At 33.2% G+C, this 16,144-nt stretch overlaps 1 protein-coding gene across 1 annotated transcript in view; it reads right to left on the bottom strand.

Moving 5' to 3' along the window:
* The window catches only part of LOC115214031 (carbonic anhydrase-related protein 10-like), a 613,696-nt gene that overhangs the window by 352,094 nt on the left and 245,458 nt on the right, over positions 1-16,144 (bottom strand). The window contains exon 4 of the mRNA XM_029783053.2: positions 2,209-2,400. Within this exon, the coding sequence (XP_029638913.1) occupies positions 2,209-2,400 (192 nt within the window). The remainder of the gene's footprint in view (positions 1-2,208; positions 2,401-16,144) is intronic.

The raw sequence follows: 16,144 nt of genomic DNA, 5'->3' as shown, positions 1-16,144 counted from the left end.
ATTAAATTAAACGGGATGCAATTAATCTTCCATTTAGGACACTAGTTCAATCTAAAACAACCTTTCAATAGATATAGTATTCACAGTTTGTTTTAATCAATATGCTATATGTTGTTCCATAATTGTTGATATACGCTACGCATAAATATGATGCAATTCTAATTGGGTTATCACGCAAAACTTTACACATATTTCAGATATTCGAATCCGGTATCGCGCTGGTATTTCATTATGGCCAAGGAATCATCTGAAATCATTAAATATTTATTAATAGAAATCTGCCTGTTCAAACTTTTTTGTACTGTTTGGTGGTATAAAATATATTAATTTCATTGATGTGTACTCCTATTGTAGATATCCAATATTTGTAGTATCGACTTACATTGATTCTTTCTATCCGTGGACTATCGACGTTAACCACTTCTATACTCTTCGCAGTTAAACATCACTTGCTTTATGTATATGCAGAAAATATTTCGTAGTGTAAACTTCGTATTGAAACGGCACTATAGAAACATGATTGCATTTGTGTCAATATTGTATTTCAAGTTTCATAAATACCGCAAATAATATAAAGGAAATCATTTGATTAGAGTTAGGAAGGGAGGTAATAAATGATAGTTAAACAGCATAAAGGGAAGAATGGAATAGCTTACTGTGTTTTAATGTTCACTATTTCACTTTACATATTGCATTGAGGTGCTGTATTATATTGTGTATTACACAACATAAAAATATATTATTTTAGAAACATGCAATCTTATATTCACTAGTGAATGCGTTACGCATAACAGTGTTGTCAGCTATCATAACATAGAAGCCCTTTTTTATGTCCCTCACTCTGATTTATAACTTCAGAATAACACCGAAATAGAGTTTGTTGTCCAACGTCTTGGTTTCGATAGCGTGAGTACTGCTTAATCTCTGAAACGTTTTAACACTCTATTTTAATCAGAGTTATATCTATCCTACGTCTATACTGCAAATTCATTATAGTATGAGCACAACAATAATACCGTTCTCTCAGAACTAGCATTCCATCTTTTCATTTATTGTGCATCAAAGTAACTCATTTGGTGCACCAAATACTTGAGTATTTTGTGAAAAACTAAGGTGATAGACGAAAATTGATGGTCTATGCTTTATTTGGTATGACGTTTCTATTCATTCAAAATTTCGTGTAGCTATACAGAGAAACCCTTATTAAGCTATCGTTAGATCTATTGCTGTATTAATTATATGTTAGTTTCATATCTTTCACTGCTGTTGACGCCATTCATAATCTCACCTCGACTTTGAAATAAGATCAATAACAATTATTAACATCGAACGTGTTTTGATTAACATGATTAAAAAGAAGACATTTATACTATTAAAGGAATAGTTTCAGCAATTTATCAAACATTTTTCAAAATTCCTAAAACAATACTTTACTTAATTTAATAATACATTTCACATCATTAGACATTCAGTGTTATTGATTGATGATTAAATACATCAATTTAAACCTGATAGGTGTTTCTAAAACTTGCTCTAGGCTTTCCAACTTAGGGAGAGAAGTATAATAGCTTTAATACATGACCCCTACTTTATTTACCGAATCGATATAATAAGTAAATACAGTAAATGACTTAATCTCTTATCTTCATATTTACTCATAACCTCAACAATAATTAGTTGTAGCTTTACGAAACAGATCTTAGCTACAAGCATAAAGCTATATGAAGATGAAATTGCTTGAAGAATGATTATTTTATTTGTACAATATTTTGGTTTCAAATCTTGGCAAAAAGCCAACATTTTCGGTGGAGTGGGTAAGACAATCACATCAATCCGAGTGCTCAATTACATCGATCCGAATGTATATATTTTATCGACCTCGAAAGGATGAAAGACGAAGTTGACCTCAGCGAAATTTGAACTCACAACGTAAAGTTGGACCAAATGGTACTAAGCATTTTCCCAGCGTGCTAACAATTCTGCCACCTCACCGTCTTGTAGTGCTAAATATTATAAAACTTTAAACGTATATTCTTAAACATTTTACTTACTGATTCCACTTATCTTCAAAGATGTTTATGCTTGTTTATAATTTTGATATTATAAACTCAGTATTTTATTTTTTATTTAGAATAAAAGCATTTTCTATTAATTTCAATAAACTTAATTCACTGAAAACGCAAAGATTGAAATGTAAAAGATACTGACCTCTCCAACAAAATGATTCCCATTTATAGTGTGTTCTGAGCCTTTACTGTCGTTGTTAGCATAGCGTAGCTTTATTTCATAGGCTCTATATACATAAGAAAGAGGACCTTCACTAATGTTCACAACATCAGCATTTGTAGTATTGATGTCCATTACAATCCCGTGTCCGACGTTCCGAAGCGTGCCAGATAACTAGAAATTTAAAAAGAATAAGAATAATAAGATATATAATCCGTACAGAAGTGTTACAATACTGGGAAACATGATTTTTGTCCTTGGGTAGTAACTGCAATTTCCTATTTGCTTACCCTTAAAACGGATGAGTAATTTCTATTTACCTTAAATTTTGCTTTTGTAACATTTATTCAAACCCAAGAGAAACCCTCTCAACACATGGCTATGATGTTCCGTTATTACTCCTACTCATGACCAGAGATGCACATATGTTCAGTCAGTAAGGGATGTGCTGAAGGAGTTAAGGTCAGGCGACTGACAAACAAATCTGTGGTACTGAGTAGAATATTTGCTGTAATGATATACCTGCATCCACACCTCATCACTGAATCTGTATGAAATGTAATGAAGAATAGGTCGGTTTCAAACCATTAGTGTCCAGGTCACAAAAGCAAAATTTGAAGGGAAGAGTTGTCACTTCCTGTGATTTCTAGACGGAAGCAAGTAAGAAATAAAATGTACTGATCAAAGAGCCAAAGCATAAAATAAAAAAGGAAAAGTTTTGTAAACTGTGTAATTAGCTGCTTCGAAACAATAAAGCTGTTTAATCAGCAACGTCACCGTATATATATATATATATATATATATATATATATAATATATATATATATATATATATATATATAACGGTAAGATAACAAAAGAAAGAAAGATACCTCAATATTATGTAACTAGAGGAATTTATCTGTGAAATAATGTGACAATTATTCAGTAGCCAAGTTTCGGATGCCGAGGTGGAATCTCTTCGGTTATCTGGCCATTTTTTTTTTGTGTGTAGTGGCGGGCAGGGATATAGGATAGTACAAGTATGAGATAGTACTATATAAGATAGTACAAGAGATATCTTATATCCCTCCCCGCCACTACACACTCAATAACACTATAAAATGGTCAAAACTTAAATTCTTTTCCCCTAGATCTTAGACCCCCCTTGGAGTAAAAATCCTGACCAACTATAAAAGGAACCAGCAAAACAATTTTTTCTTCTTCCCTCTCTCCCTTTTCTCCCACGCACACATGCTCTCTCTCTCTCTCACTTTCTCTCCATTCATCACCCTCTTGTACTATCTTATATCCCTCCCCACCACTACACACTCAATAACACTATAAAATGGTCAAAACTTTTTCACAGGAACTAAGTTCGATTTGAAAACCCCACTAGAATGGGAGAAAGCAATAATATATGATCTAAATTATATGATGCATAAAAACATGTAATATACAAATAAACATCTGTAACTACAAAACCATCTGAATTTCTGAGTACCTCATTTCTTCTAATATAAAATACCTGTACATCATCTCCAAACCTTCTAATATATATATTTATTTGATTGAACGCTAGGCATGTATTTCCAAGTAAATTTTTGTACACTTTTGCGTACCCTTCTACTTGTACTTTTTCTTATATTCATACTGGTACTACACACCTACAATTTGAATACCACTACGACCTTACTATCATTACATATCCTTCTCACATAATATCCTTCTCAGATAATACTAAGATAGATCATCACTTCTAAAGTAATCTTTTTTATATATACTAAAACAAACCTACTGTATAACTTAACACATCAATATCCTAAGTTTTATCAATTTTTTTTTTAATCTTCTCCTCCTCCGCTCATGAATCTCCCCTACATTTATGTAATATTTTAGTATACTTATGTTTATTTCCCATTTCAATTTTCCTTTTTTCATCTTTATAGACAGAAGAAGTACATACTACTTTAATTGTACTATTAACAACCGTTTTTGTTATTACTTATCTTTCATGCTTTTGTTATTAATACGTATTTCCTAATATGATATTTTATGCAAATATGAGTCCCTTATATACATCATATATTCTGTCTTTAACTCTGTCTTATCCCTTTATTTCTCCTAACATTTCTTTACGTTAACTATCTACTATCAGCTTCTTATATACCCCCTCTTCACGCTAAACTTCATTCTTAGGTACAGAAAGGTTTTAAAAAACACATTATACTAACTAATGATTTCAACGGTTAGTTCATATTTTAATTCAAACCTAGGAGTGTCTTTCCACTGGACGTTTCTATAATTATTTGCACTACGCTACTTATTTGGAGTTAAAATTTTTAATTTACATACTTATCTATAGAGGGAACGTCTGTGATACCTCTTTACCTATATCTTCATATAACCGTTGAAGCCGTTAGATATGGTTAAATATACGATAAGACTTGCATCCCTTTCTTATACGGGTAAGAATATGAATCTCCTTGTTCAAAATTTTCTGCTTGTATTATGGTTTCTACTTCCTGCACTGAAGAGTACATTGATATTTAATTAATTCAATTTAATTCAATCATGAATTTACATTATTATTATTATTATTGAGTGAGAGAGCAGTTCATGCCATCAAAGTGACACTGGGGTAAAATATACGAAGCCCAATATACCCATCATGACTACCCGTCTGATAAAGGTACACCAGGCACATGCATCACAACCATATGTGCGCGACATGGTGATCTCATATCAAGATAAACAGCACATGACCTTGCAGGTGGGGCCCAGTTAGAATTTTCTTCAGGTTGAGTAGCCCATCCTGCTCAAACGGTCCCTGAATAAGGGTTGTTTAAGGATGTTGAACGAAACACCTATGTTTCCAGAGGTGAACCATTCAAACTCCAAAGAATCCCTCTCAACACATGGCCATGATGCTCCCCCACTACTTCTGCTCGTGATCAGAGATGCACATATCGTCAGCCACTAAGGGACATGCTCAACTGGTTAAGGTCAAACAACTGACAAGCAAATCTGTGGTATTGAGCAGAATATTTGCTGTAGCCCATCTTTTATACCAAGACAAAACAATGTACATGATAACACTTCCAATCAGTTAAGATCAGAAGCCATGAGAGCCACTGCCTGGTACTGCATCAGGGCATTTATTATTATTATTATTATTATTATTATTATTATTATTATTATTATTACTATTATTATTATTATTATTATTATTATTATTATCATTATTATTATTATTATTATTATTATTATTATCATTATTATTATTATTATTATTATTATTATTATTATTATTATTATTATTATTATTATTATTCAGTAGTTTTATTTTTATAGCGTGCTTTCACTTCACTACCGAGCACAGCTCTGTGTGCCTTGGGTATGTGCTGTGATTTGTTGTGATGCTCTGATGGTTATTGTATGGAAAGTGTTCTGCATAGGATGTGTGCAGTGCCTAGTAGTGCAATTTTCTGTATGTTATATGTGTTTGTAAGTCCTGGTGTTTTTGTTATGTATTTGTCTGAATATTTTTTTATCATGCCTAATGCACCTACTATGATAGGAATTGTTTCTGTTTTCAGATTCCACATTCTAGTTACCTCTATTTCCAGGTCTTTGTATTTTGAGAGTTTCTCCATTTCTTTTAGAGACACGTTGTCATCAGCCGGTATTGATACATCAATTAGAAAGCATTTTTTTTCTTCATGATCACTGACAACTATATCTGGTCTATTGGCCTTGATTTCTCTATCTGTGTGTATCGGCATATCCCAGAGTATGGTTGCTTTCTCGTTTTCTGTGACCTTTTCTAGTGTGTGCCTATACCATCTTTTTTCTGTTGTTATTCCATAATGTTGGCATAGCTTCCAATGTATGTAGGTTCCAACTCTGTCATGTCTGTGAATATATTCCTTCTTAGCCAAGACTGGGCAGCTAGAGATAATATGATTTATTGTTTCTTGTCCATCTCCACATATTCTGCAGTTACTTGTAATATTTCTTTTCATTACATGTTTTTGGTAATTTCTGGTGGGGAGGCTTTGGAAATTGTGCTGCAATTAAAAATCCCTCTGTTTCTGCTTTGAGTCCTGAGCTTCTCAACCATTGCTGGGATTTTTCTTTGTCTATTTCTTTTGCGTTTAGTTTAGTGCAGTATTTACCATGAAGGGGCTTTTCTTGCCATCGTTTTATCATGGCTCGTTGCTGTTCTATTTTTAGTTTGGATTTCATTTGTTTTATAGCTTTTGTTGTTTCTTCATCTTCTTCTTCTTCTTCTTCTTCTTCTTTGTGTTTATTAGGTGGTATGATTTCTTGTTTGTATTTGTCAGCTTCCTTAAATACTGAGAACAGTTTTTTTGTTTTGCTCGTGTTTTGCTGCTATCTGGATCAGTTTTCCTTCCTTCTGAAGTAGGTATTTTTGCAGTCCTATGGTGGTTATTTTATAGTAGTTTTGCAGCTGTATAAGGCCTCTACCACCTTCTATACGTTGTATATATAGTCTTTCTATGTCAGATTTTGGGTGATGCATCCTAGATCCTGTCAGTATTTTTCTTGTTTTCCTATCTATTTTGGACAATTCATTTCGTGTCCAGTTAAGGATATTGTAGCTGTAACTTATAACTGGGACAGCTAAAGTGTTGATACATATTATCTTGTTTTTAGCATTGAGCTCTGTTTTTAGTATTGATCTAACTCGTCTATAATATTCTTTTTTTATTTTCTCTTTCATTTGTGTGTGTTGTGTCTTATCTAGTTCATGGATTCCTAAGTATTTTTAAGTTTGGCTTTGGTCTAATTCTTTTATTTCATTGGTTTTATCTAGTGTGATGTTGTTACTCTTAACTAGTTTTCCTCTTTTCAGGGTTACTTTGGCGCATTTTTCTAATCCAAATTTCATATCTATTTCTTTGGTAAATCCATGAACACTCTTTAATAGTGTTTCCAGCTGTTTGTCATTTGCAGCGTATAGTTTTAGGTCATCCATATATAAAAGGTGGCTGATCGTTTTGCCGTAACATTTATATCCGCATCCAGTTCTATTTAGCATATCAGATAGAGGTGACAGTGCCAAGCAGAAAAGGAGTGGAGAGAGCGTGTCTCCCTGGAATATTCCTCTTCTAATGGGGATGTCTTTGGTTTTCATGAGTCCCTCTTTTGTTTGGAGGTGTAGGACTGTTTGCCATTTATTCATAGAGTGCTCTATGAATTTTATGATTGTTGGTGCTACTTTGTTAATGGCTAGTGTTTCGAGGATCCATGTGTGGGGGATGCTATCAAACGCCTTTTTGTAGTCAATCCAGGCCATACTGAGGCCTTTCTTCTTTCTGTGGCTGTCTTCAGTTACGGCTTTATTAATCATTAGTTGATCTTTACAGCCATATGAGCCCTTGCGGCATCCTTTCTGCTCTTCTGGGAACAGTTTGTTTTCGTCCAGGTGCTTGTTCAGCCTTTGCGATATCACTGCAGTAAATGCCTTGAACATAGTAGGGAGGCAGGTTATTGGTCTGTAGTTTTCTGTTTTTGTTGTTTCATTTGATTTGGGAATTAAGATGGTTTTCCCCTTCGTGAGCCATTCAGGCATTGTCTCTGGCTCTGTTAGTATGCTGTTAAAGTTTTCAGTCAGCTTTTTGTGCATTCCTGTTAGATATTTCAACCAGAAGTTGGGGATCTTGTCATGCCCAGGTGCCTTCCAGTTGCTTAGTTTTTGGAGTGCCTGGGTGACCTCTTCAGTTGTTATGGGGGTCCAAAGTTGTTCAGATGCCGAGTTTGTTATTTTCATACTCCTTTTTTTTGGCTGTTCGTTCGCCGACCATATTTCTTTCCAGAATTCTTCCAATTCTTCTGCCGTTGGTGCTGCAGTGACTTGTATTTTATTTTTGCCCAGTTCTTGGTAGAACTTTTTGGGGTCGGAGTTGAACTTTTTGTTCTGTTCAAAGAAGCGTTGGCGTTTCTCGTACCGGCGGATCCTTTGAGCTTTGGCAAGGATATTTTGCTTCAGCTTTTCTTTTATCTCCGGCAAATCTTTTTCTGTGATGTTATATTTGCGGAGCATTTTTGTTCTCTTTTTGTTGCTCAGTAGCGTTGCTTGTTTGCTGATTTCATTAAGAATCGACAGGTATTTTCTAATTTGTTTTTTGTTTTGGATGTTATTTATCCACAGGGTTTGTTTGGGTGGTGGTACTCCTGTTTGGGTGGGTTTGGGTGAGTATCCAGCTTCTTTTGTGGCTGCAGTGGCTGCTGCGTATATCAAGTCATTTAGTTCAGTGATATCACTTTTTTTTGTTTCAGTGGCTAGTTCAGTGACGGCTAGGTTTATGCTGTTTATAATTGGTGTTGTTATTGCGTTTATTTTTATTCTTGGGAGGTATGGTCGGTGGTCCATTTTGAGCTCTGTGGTTTTTAGTTCTTTGATTATTTTATTTTTTATATTATCATAATCATTAGGCTCCCCTTCGTTGTTTACATCGTGTTTGTTGGGAATGTTGCGTTTGTCTTCGTGTTTTACAGTTTCAGTGTTTATATTATTGGGCATTGTTGTGTGGCTTCTATCTACATTTTCCTGGTGTATTTTTTCTTTTAAATGTTCTATTTCTATTTCTGATATTTTTTTGGCTTTGAGAATGTATCTTCGTACGTTAGCTAATTTATTAGGGTTCATTGCTGTATCCAAGTCTATATCTCTATTATTTTCCTTCCATATTTTATATGTATGTGTTGTTGCATTTTCATTTTGTGGGTAGAGCATTGCTGTGAAGTATGCGTGTAAGATAGAAATGTATTCCTCACGTGTCCATTTACGTCTTTTGGGTTTTAATTGCGGGACATGAGGTACAACGTCCGGCCCATTATTTTGACGGTCGTCATTTTCGTAGGGTACCGGTCCGTTTATTTCTGTTGTCACATTATTTCGCACGTGTAGTTTTTTGTACATTTTTTGTTGTAGGTTTAATGTACGTACCGCTCGATTGTTATTCTGGGTTGAATAGTATCGGTGGCATTTAATTTCTTCGTAGTTCCTTTGTACATGGTGTTTGAGGTCGGGGATGATCGTGTTGTTCCACGCATGTTTACATGTGTTGTGTTAGAGGTGGAGATAATATCGAGTCAAAATACATCATTTCGTTTCGAAAATAGTAATAAATTTCAATTCGTATTACTTACTCGGATATAGTCCAATTCTTTGTTAGTAAATCTTTGGCTCCATAGGGTGTCCTTGTTTTCGATGTTTGTGGATAGATTTCGGAGCTCTGTATTTTCCTTCTTACATCTTAAACGTCCCCGGTGTCTTTTATTATTATTATTATTATTATTATTATTATTATTATTATTATTATTATTATTATTATTACTATTATATATCTCTGTACGAAACGTTCGTCTGCAAAAGTTAAACTTCTAATATATTTTACCGACTTGTTTCCTAGATTTTTAACTAAATTCATGTGTTTTATGGGACTTCATTCTATAAATTCACCATACATTATATACAAGTACTACTTTTCTATCTTCGCAAATTTACGCCTGTGAATTCCCAGCAAAGTATGAAGTATCAACATTAGAAAGATTTTTTGGAAACCTTCAAATTAAAGGACGAATTCATATGCCAAACGTTTTATTTTTTCATTTATATTTTAATCTCTATCTATCTATCTGTCTGTCTGTCTTTATTTCTGTTTATTTTTCTGTATGTATGTATGTATGTACCTACCTACATCTCTCTCTCTCTCTGTATATATATATATATATATATATATATATATATATATATATATATAAATATAGGCAGAATTCCCAAAAAAGGCAAAAGACATAGACAGGTGGTATAGACAACATACATATGTATTAGTTTAACGCTCGGGAAGTGAAAAAGTCTTTAACGTTTCGAGCCTACGCTCTTCCACAGAAAGGGACACAGAAAGAATCAAGGAGAGAAAATAAATATATATATATATATATATATATATATATATATATATATATATATATATAAGTTGTTAACATTGAAAAATTACTGCTTCACAATCTAACAGTTGGCGTAATATTTGATCTTTTCAAAAACTTTATAATCGGAGATAGAAAGAGTTTGTGTAATCAAATTATAGTAATTATTAATAAAATTCATATGAAAGTAAGTAATATAAAGCAAAATATGTGTCAACAGGATTTCAAGTAAATCTTCAATATGGATTAACAATATATCTTTCAGCAACAAACATCTAATACTGCTAAATCATTTGAGTATTTCAGTGTAGTGATTACGATCATACAGTAATGGTATAGAATAAATATCGCGCGTTATTTGAGAAAAGTATTCGAGATTCTCGACTTCTTTATATGGTAAAAGTTTCCTTTATTTATCTTCGTATATATCTCTTCAATCACCTCTCACTATGTTTCTATCATATATCCACGCTTATATTGCAAAATCTTACAAAGTTATTCAGATGTCTCATTAACTGTGCCGATCTCATTATGTATATCAACGTTTCATTTGATATCTGCACAATAGTATGCTGAACCCATTTCAACGAAATTGAATACTTTAATGCATTGAGCTTGACATTTTCTTATTTTCCCTTCCGCATCAATAATAAATGTTATTGGCACGTGTTTTAAGGATTTTATCACGATGATTGGCAGCTTCCATTTGCGTCCTGTCCAACAGAAGCCACACCATGTACTAATGATTATTGATGGAAGCATAATTTGGTACAGGTATTCATTACTAAGCTTCTTACTAGCATGTACTATTGAGAAATAATATTGTTATAAAGATTAGGTAAAATTGAACTCGTATATGTAACATATTAGGATTCAATGTAAAATATAGGAAATTATGCAAAAACCTTTAACGGTATACATACAATATGATCGTATATGGTATATTTAAATTAATAATGTAAGATTTTAACTTCACACTTTCATACTAAAGACGACTGTTTCTGAAATAAACAAACATTATCTGCGTGAGTAAATCAATGTTGATCTACTGTATAATTTATCATCAAATACACAATATGAATGCAACCTTAAGACCTATCAATAAAAGAGGTTCTTGCGAGCTAACGCATTTCAATAACGATATATTTATTTATGAGAGCGACCTTTGTCCTTTCGTCAAATATCGCGATTATAGTATATTTCCAATACGTATTTGTTACATAATTATATAGTAAAGCATAGTTATAAGTAATATACCGAGTTATTATAATCAACTAAGCGAATGGTGTTTTACTCTTATACAACATATATGAATTGATTGAATGATGAGTTCATTGTTCCCAGTAACTATTTTCTGAAATCTTTTTTAAATTATTTAATATTTTGAAGTTGCCTCATTATTGTAGTGTTATATTCTTCTTCGTTTTGCAACTTGGTATATTTTATTTGAATGTACTAACATAAAACTAACAGATATTTTTTTTTGAAATAACTCAAGGGCACTTCATAAAAGACAGATGCATTATGCGGTAGTAGCATCGGTTAGATATACCAGCTGAATATCTGCCAGTTCACACTTACCAAAAGGATCTACCGAATATTGCTTCCAATATAAATTCGGCTTGAAGGTGGAATGCATCGTTAGCACCTGCAACGTCTTTCATCACACGTTTGTTTGATGCGTGTTGATTTGAATCTACGCAATGTTAACGAGTATTGTTTAAGTCAGGAGTTCATAAGTTACTCCAAACGGAGCAAGTCAACTTAAAATGGGTGCCAAACAATATTTAATCATTATTTTAGTTATCACAGTATAAATATGAACCTAAATTACACAGTCATCCGTATTACATATTCATGAATTGCAGGTAGTAAAATTACTCCGAATAACTCTAACGTTCTCCTAATGATCAACTGCACAAATCTGTGATGTCATATATATGCATATATATATGCATATGATCGTATTTTCAACTACATTTTTATCTATATAGAATACTTCGTTTGTGATATGAGCGTACATTCGTGAACACCAGGTTCTATGGAAATAATTCAGAAATAATTCTGAAAAAAGTAAAGACGGACGAACTACCGCTAGGTATTTTGTCCTGCGTACTAACGATTCTGCCAGCTTGCCACTTTATATGCAATATATCAAATAATGACAATATACTCTTTTTTTATTAATGAGTTACAATGACCACTATCTCAAACAATCGAAAGTTTCAAATAGCCAATACTTAAAAAAAGACTTTGAAGAAAAAGAATTTACTGCATTGACAGGTATCTTTGAAAACGTTGCCCAGCTAACGCATTAGATCCTGACTAGTAGAGACATAGGCTGCGTTGTAGTACAAGTCACAGAAATAAATAATTGTCATGGTGACAACTGAGTCGTGTAATGAAGAGAAAAGAGGTATAAGTCATCGTGATTTCCATTCATTTTATAGACCTCTTGCTTGATATTCTGAATATAGGAAATGCAGATCTGGTAATAAGAGATGATAAAGTGTGTGATGACTACCCAAGTGCAGCCTCTGTTAATTTGTTAAAAGAAAAGAAACACGACCGAGAACTACGAGATATAATCCAGGAAGAAATGTTTAATAAACATGATAACATCTTCCCGTAACGCACCAACAAAAAAAGAAACAGATTGCTAGTTTTCTATTAAAATAAATGTGAACAGAAGACACGACTTAAGAGAATAGTACAACGGTATGAGCAGTGAACGTATAACCTTGGTAATTTGGAAGAAGTTTTCTGACATATGTTGTCTTCAAACCCATCAGCATACTTTTGTAGATGCGTCTCCCAAGTGATGCACCATGTTGAATTTGTTTGTATTTTTTATGGAAACTTATCCATGCATTAATGTGATTAGTTTCCAGAGTAAATGCCAGTCATTGATAGGCTGTGACACCAGATTCTTGTCACCTCAAGGAAAAGAGGCTCTCGTACAGTTTGGAAGCAGTTTATATTCCAAAGAAACTTACACTGGTTGATCTCCTGAGACTGAAAATTTTCTGTCGCAAGTCGAGGAACAGAGATATTGCATCTAAAAAGCAATGTCTTTTAAGCCTGCATTTGGATTAGAGATTGTAAACCTCAGCTGTTTTTTTACAAGGAGCACTTGCAATTATGATGACAAGAAGTAGCTCCAAGTTTGGACAGCAATCTTATTTGCTAAGTGTTATTTGGATCTCGATTTAAAATGTTTCTGCACAACAATAAGTTATTTACGTAAGCGTTAAAAATTAAAATTGAAATCCAAGTTGTTGGACGATTAGATATACACTGTAATTAATCATTTACAACTAAATTCCAAACAAAGTAACTCAACATACATCAAAAATCGTATGAGCATTAAAAAATTAATTATTATACTGTCTGAAATTTATATAAACTTTTTAAATACCTTTGTTTAAACTTTAACTTCTTTAAACTTTGATTTCTTAGTCTTTGTTCATTTCAAGATGTGAACTTAATAATTCGTATATATCATGTTTACTATATGTTATTCGAAATTATATTGATATTTTTGGTTCTTGGACAATTTAATTAGTGACAATTTAATGGCATAATGAATACAGTATACAAGAACATATGTGCACAATCGTAAGGTTGTGCGTTCTATTCCCGGTGACGCGTTTTGTTCTTAAGCAAAACCCTTCAATTCAAGTTGCTCCAATCTACTCTTAACGTATGTATATCTTGTATATTCTGCTTTTTTCAGTAATTACACTGTGGATCGACACCTGTATTTATTATTTTTTAAGCCTGGTACGCATTTTATCGGACTCTTTGCCGAACAGCTTAGTAACAAGGACGTAAACACATTAACACCGGTTTTGAAGCGGTGGCGACGGAAAACCATAGGTAAAATGACACACACATGCACACACATACACACGCATATATATACATATATACAAGGGTCTTTTTCAGTTTTCAACTCCAAGATAGAGTCACTAGATTTTGGTTGGCCCGAGGCTTTCCTAGGAGACACTTGCCGAAGGTGTCAGTCAGTGGAACTGAACCCGGAACTATGTGATTAGGAAGTAAATTTCTTACCACACAGCCACTCCTGTATACATACATACATATATACATACACATGTCGGTGTGTGCATGTGCACATATGTTCTTGTACATGACAATGAGTGGCGATACCTGTTTCATATATTTAAATTTAGTGAGATATATATTGACGTTGGAGATTTAACTGATAGTTTTATATTCTATAATTTTTAGCCACATTTGCAGTTTACACTATATAATGCATGTACGCATTTTGCATTAACTACATCATAAAATCCAGCAAATAGTCTATATTCTACTTGTACCACTTTGCACACTTGATCATATATTTATTCCATTTCTTTGTCTCTAGACATATCGTGTCTAATGTTCTTTTAATATCCAGTGTCCTTCCTCTTACTACAAGGGACTATTTCTTTACCCGATTACAAGTCTTATTGCGAAAAATTATTTGCCAAATTGCTAATCTTTGGCTTTCACAGAATTTCATGACTGAAACTTTCAATTGTCACCATTTCGTTTGATGATGGCAATGCTTATTTTTATGCCACATATTGACATGATTTTCCATTATAATTTAAGGCAGTATACCTAACAATATTCGATAATATTTTATAACTATTTGGTATGCACTTTTGCGTTCTTTCCGGCTTTTTCGATGCTTAGTTTATTTTGTATTTCTGTTTCTCACACAGCTTGATAACTGACGTTAGTTCGGTTACCTCACCGTAACTTAGCGGTTTGGCAAAAGAATGCCAATAGAACAAGTACCAGACTTCAAAATTATATGGAGGGGCGTCAATTTGTTCGATTAAAAACTCTTCAAGTCAGTGCACCCATACAAACATAGCCCAATGATTGAAATAAGGAAAGCTTAAAAGTTACTCCTAGGTTGAGATACAGGCAACAGCGCCAAAAAATCTCAATTTTTCACGCTTTGTTCACGAAAGTCATTAAAAATGTATTTTCATATCATTCAGTTTTCTCCTAATTATGATATTTAGATACAAGTATATCTATTTCTTCAGAAATATTCTTTCTTTATGTATTTATATGCATCTTCTATGTGCATTCGTTTAACATTGGAAGGCTTTGTCATCACTATGCATTTTTTGTCATTGTTCTCAGAAATGGTAATATTTATTCAATGATTCTAAAAGTAACTCTTATGAAAGAAGAGACTGCATTCTATATTATCAATATTGAGACGACCGAAATTTTGATACTATGATCGTAGTATAATGAAAAGCTTAGTTTCAGTTCTATATATTTTACATCATATTAGCCTTCTTTTGAACAAGCAAAAGGTACAAATTCTTCTTATTAATGGTCATAGCACTGTCATAGATTATAACAGTATCATTGTAAACATGCCCGTAAAGATTATTCTGTAACATATAAGATTCTCTAGGAAATTCTCACTACTGCTCAATCGCTTTAACGTAACTCTTAACTTTATATCTATGAATACGATTCCAGCAAAAATATATAGTATAAACATTTCTTTTTAAAAAATCATTATTTCACTAATAATATTGATGCAAATATGACTGGCGTCGGTATGGGATTATTGCTAATTAACAACCCTACGTTGCAGAGATGAATGTGGGAAGGGAGTGATACTAACTTAAGTGTTTAATCAAATTAGATGGAAGAAACTAAATTGAGCATCAAGTATATTGTAGTTCTTACAGCTGGAGCATGTTTTCAAAAGCTGTTTATTTATTTGCTCTTTTTACATACTGCAGTGCCAGTGTATAGAAATTGTTTGCTGATGAAACCAACTCTGGCAATTTAATCTCAGAAATGCCTGATGCATTGTTATGCTTCCCTTCGTACTACAAATGTTATTAATGCGGAAACTACAGTTGCCGCCTTCTTCACCCGATGGTGAATGAACGTAGCAGGCAATGCTGATCGGAGCTGGGATGTAAGCACG

This window comes from Octopus sinensis, linkage group LG7, assembly GCF_006345805.1.
Source record: "Octopus sinensis linkage group LG7, ASM634580v1, whole genome shotgun sequence".
NCBI lineage: Eukaryota > Metazoa > Mollusca > Cephalopoda > Octopoda > Octopodidae > Octopus > Octopus sinensis.
The sequence above is the reverse complement of the archived record's forward strand: the minus strand, read 5'-3'. Positions and strand labels throughout refer to the sequence as shown.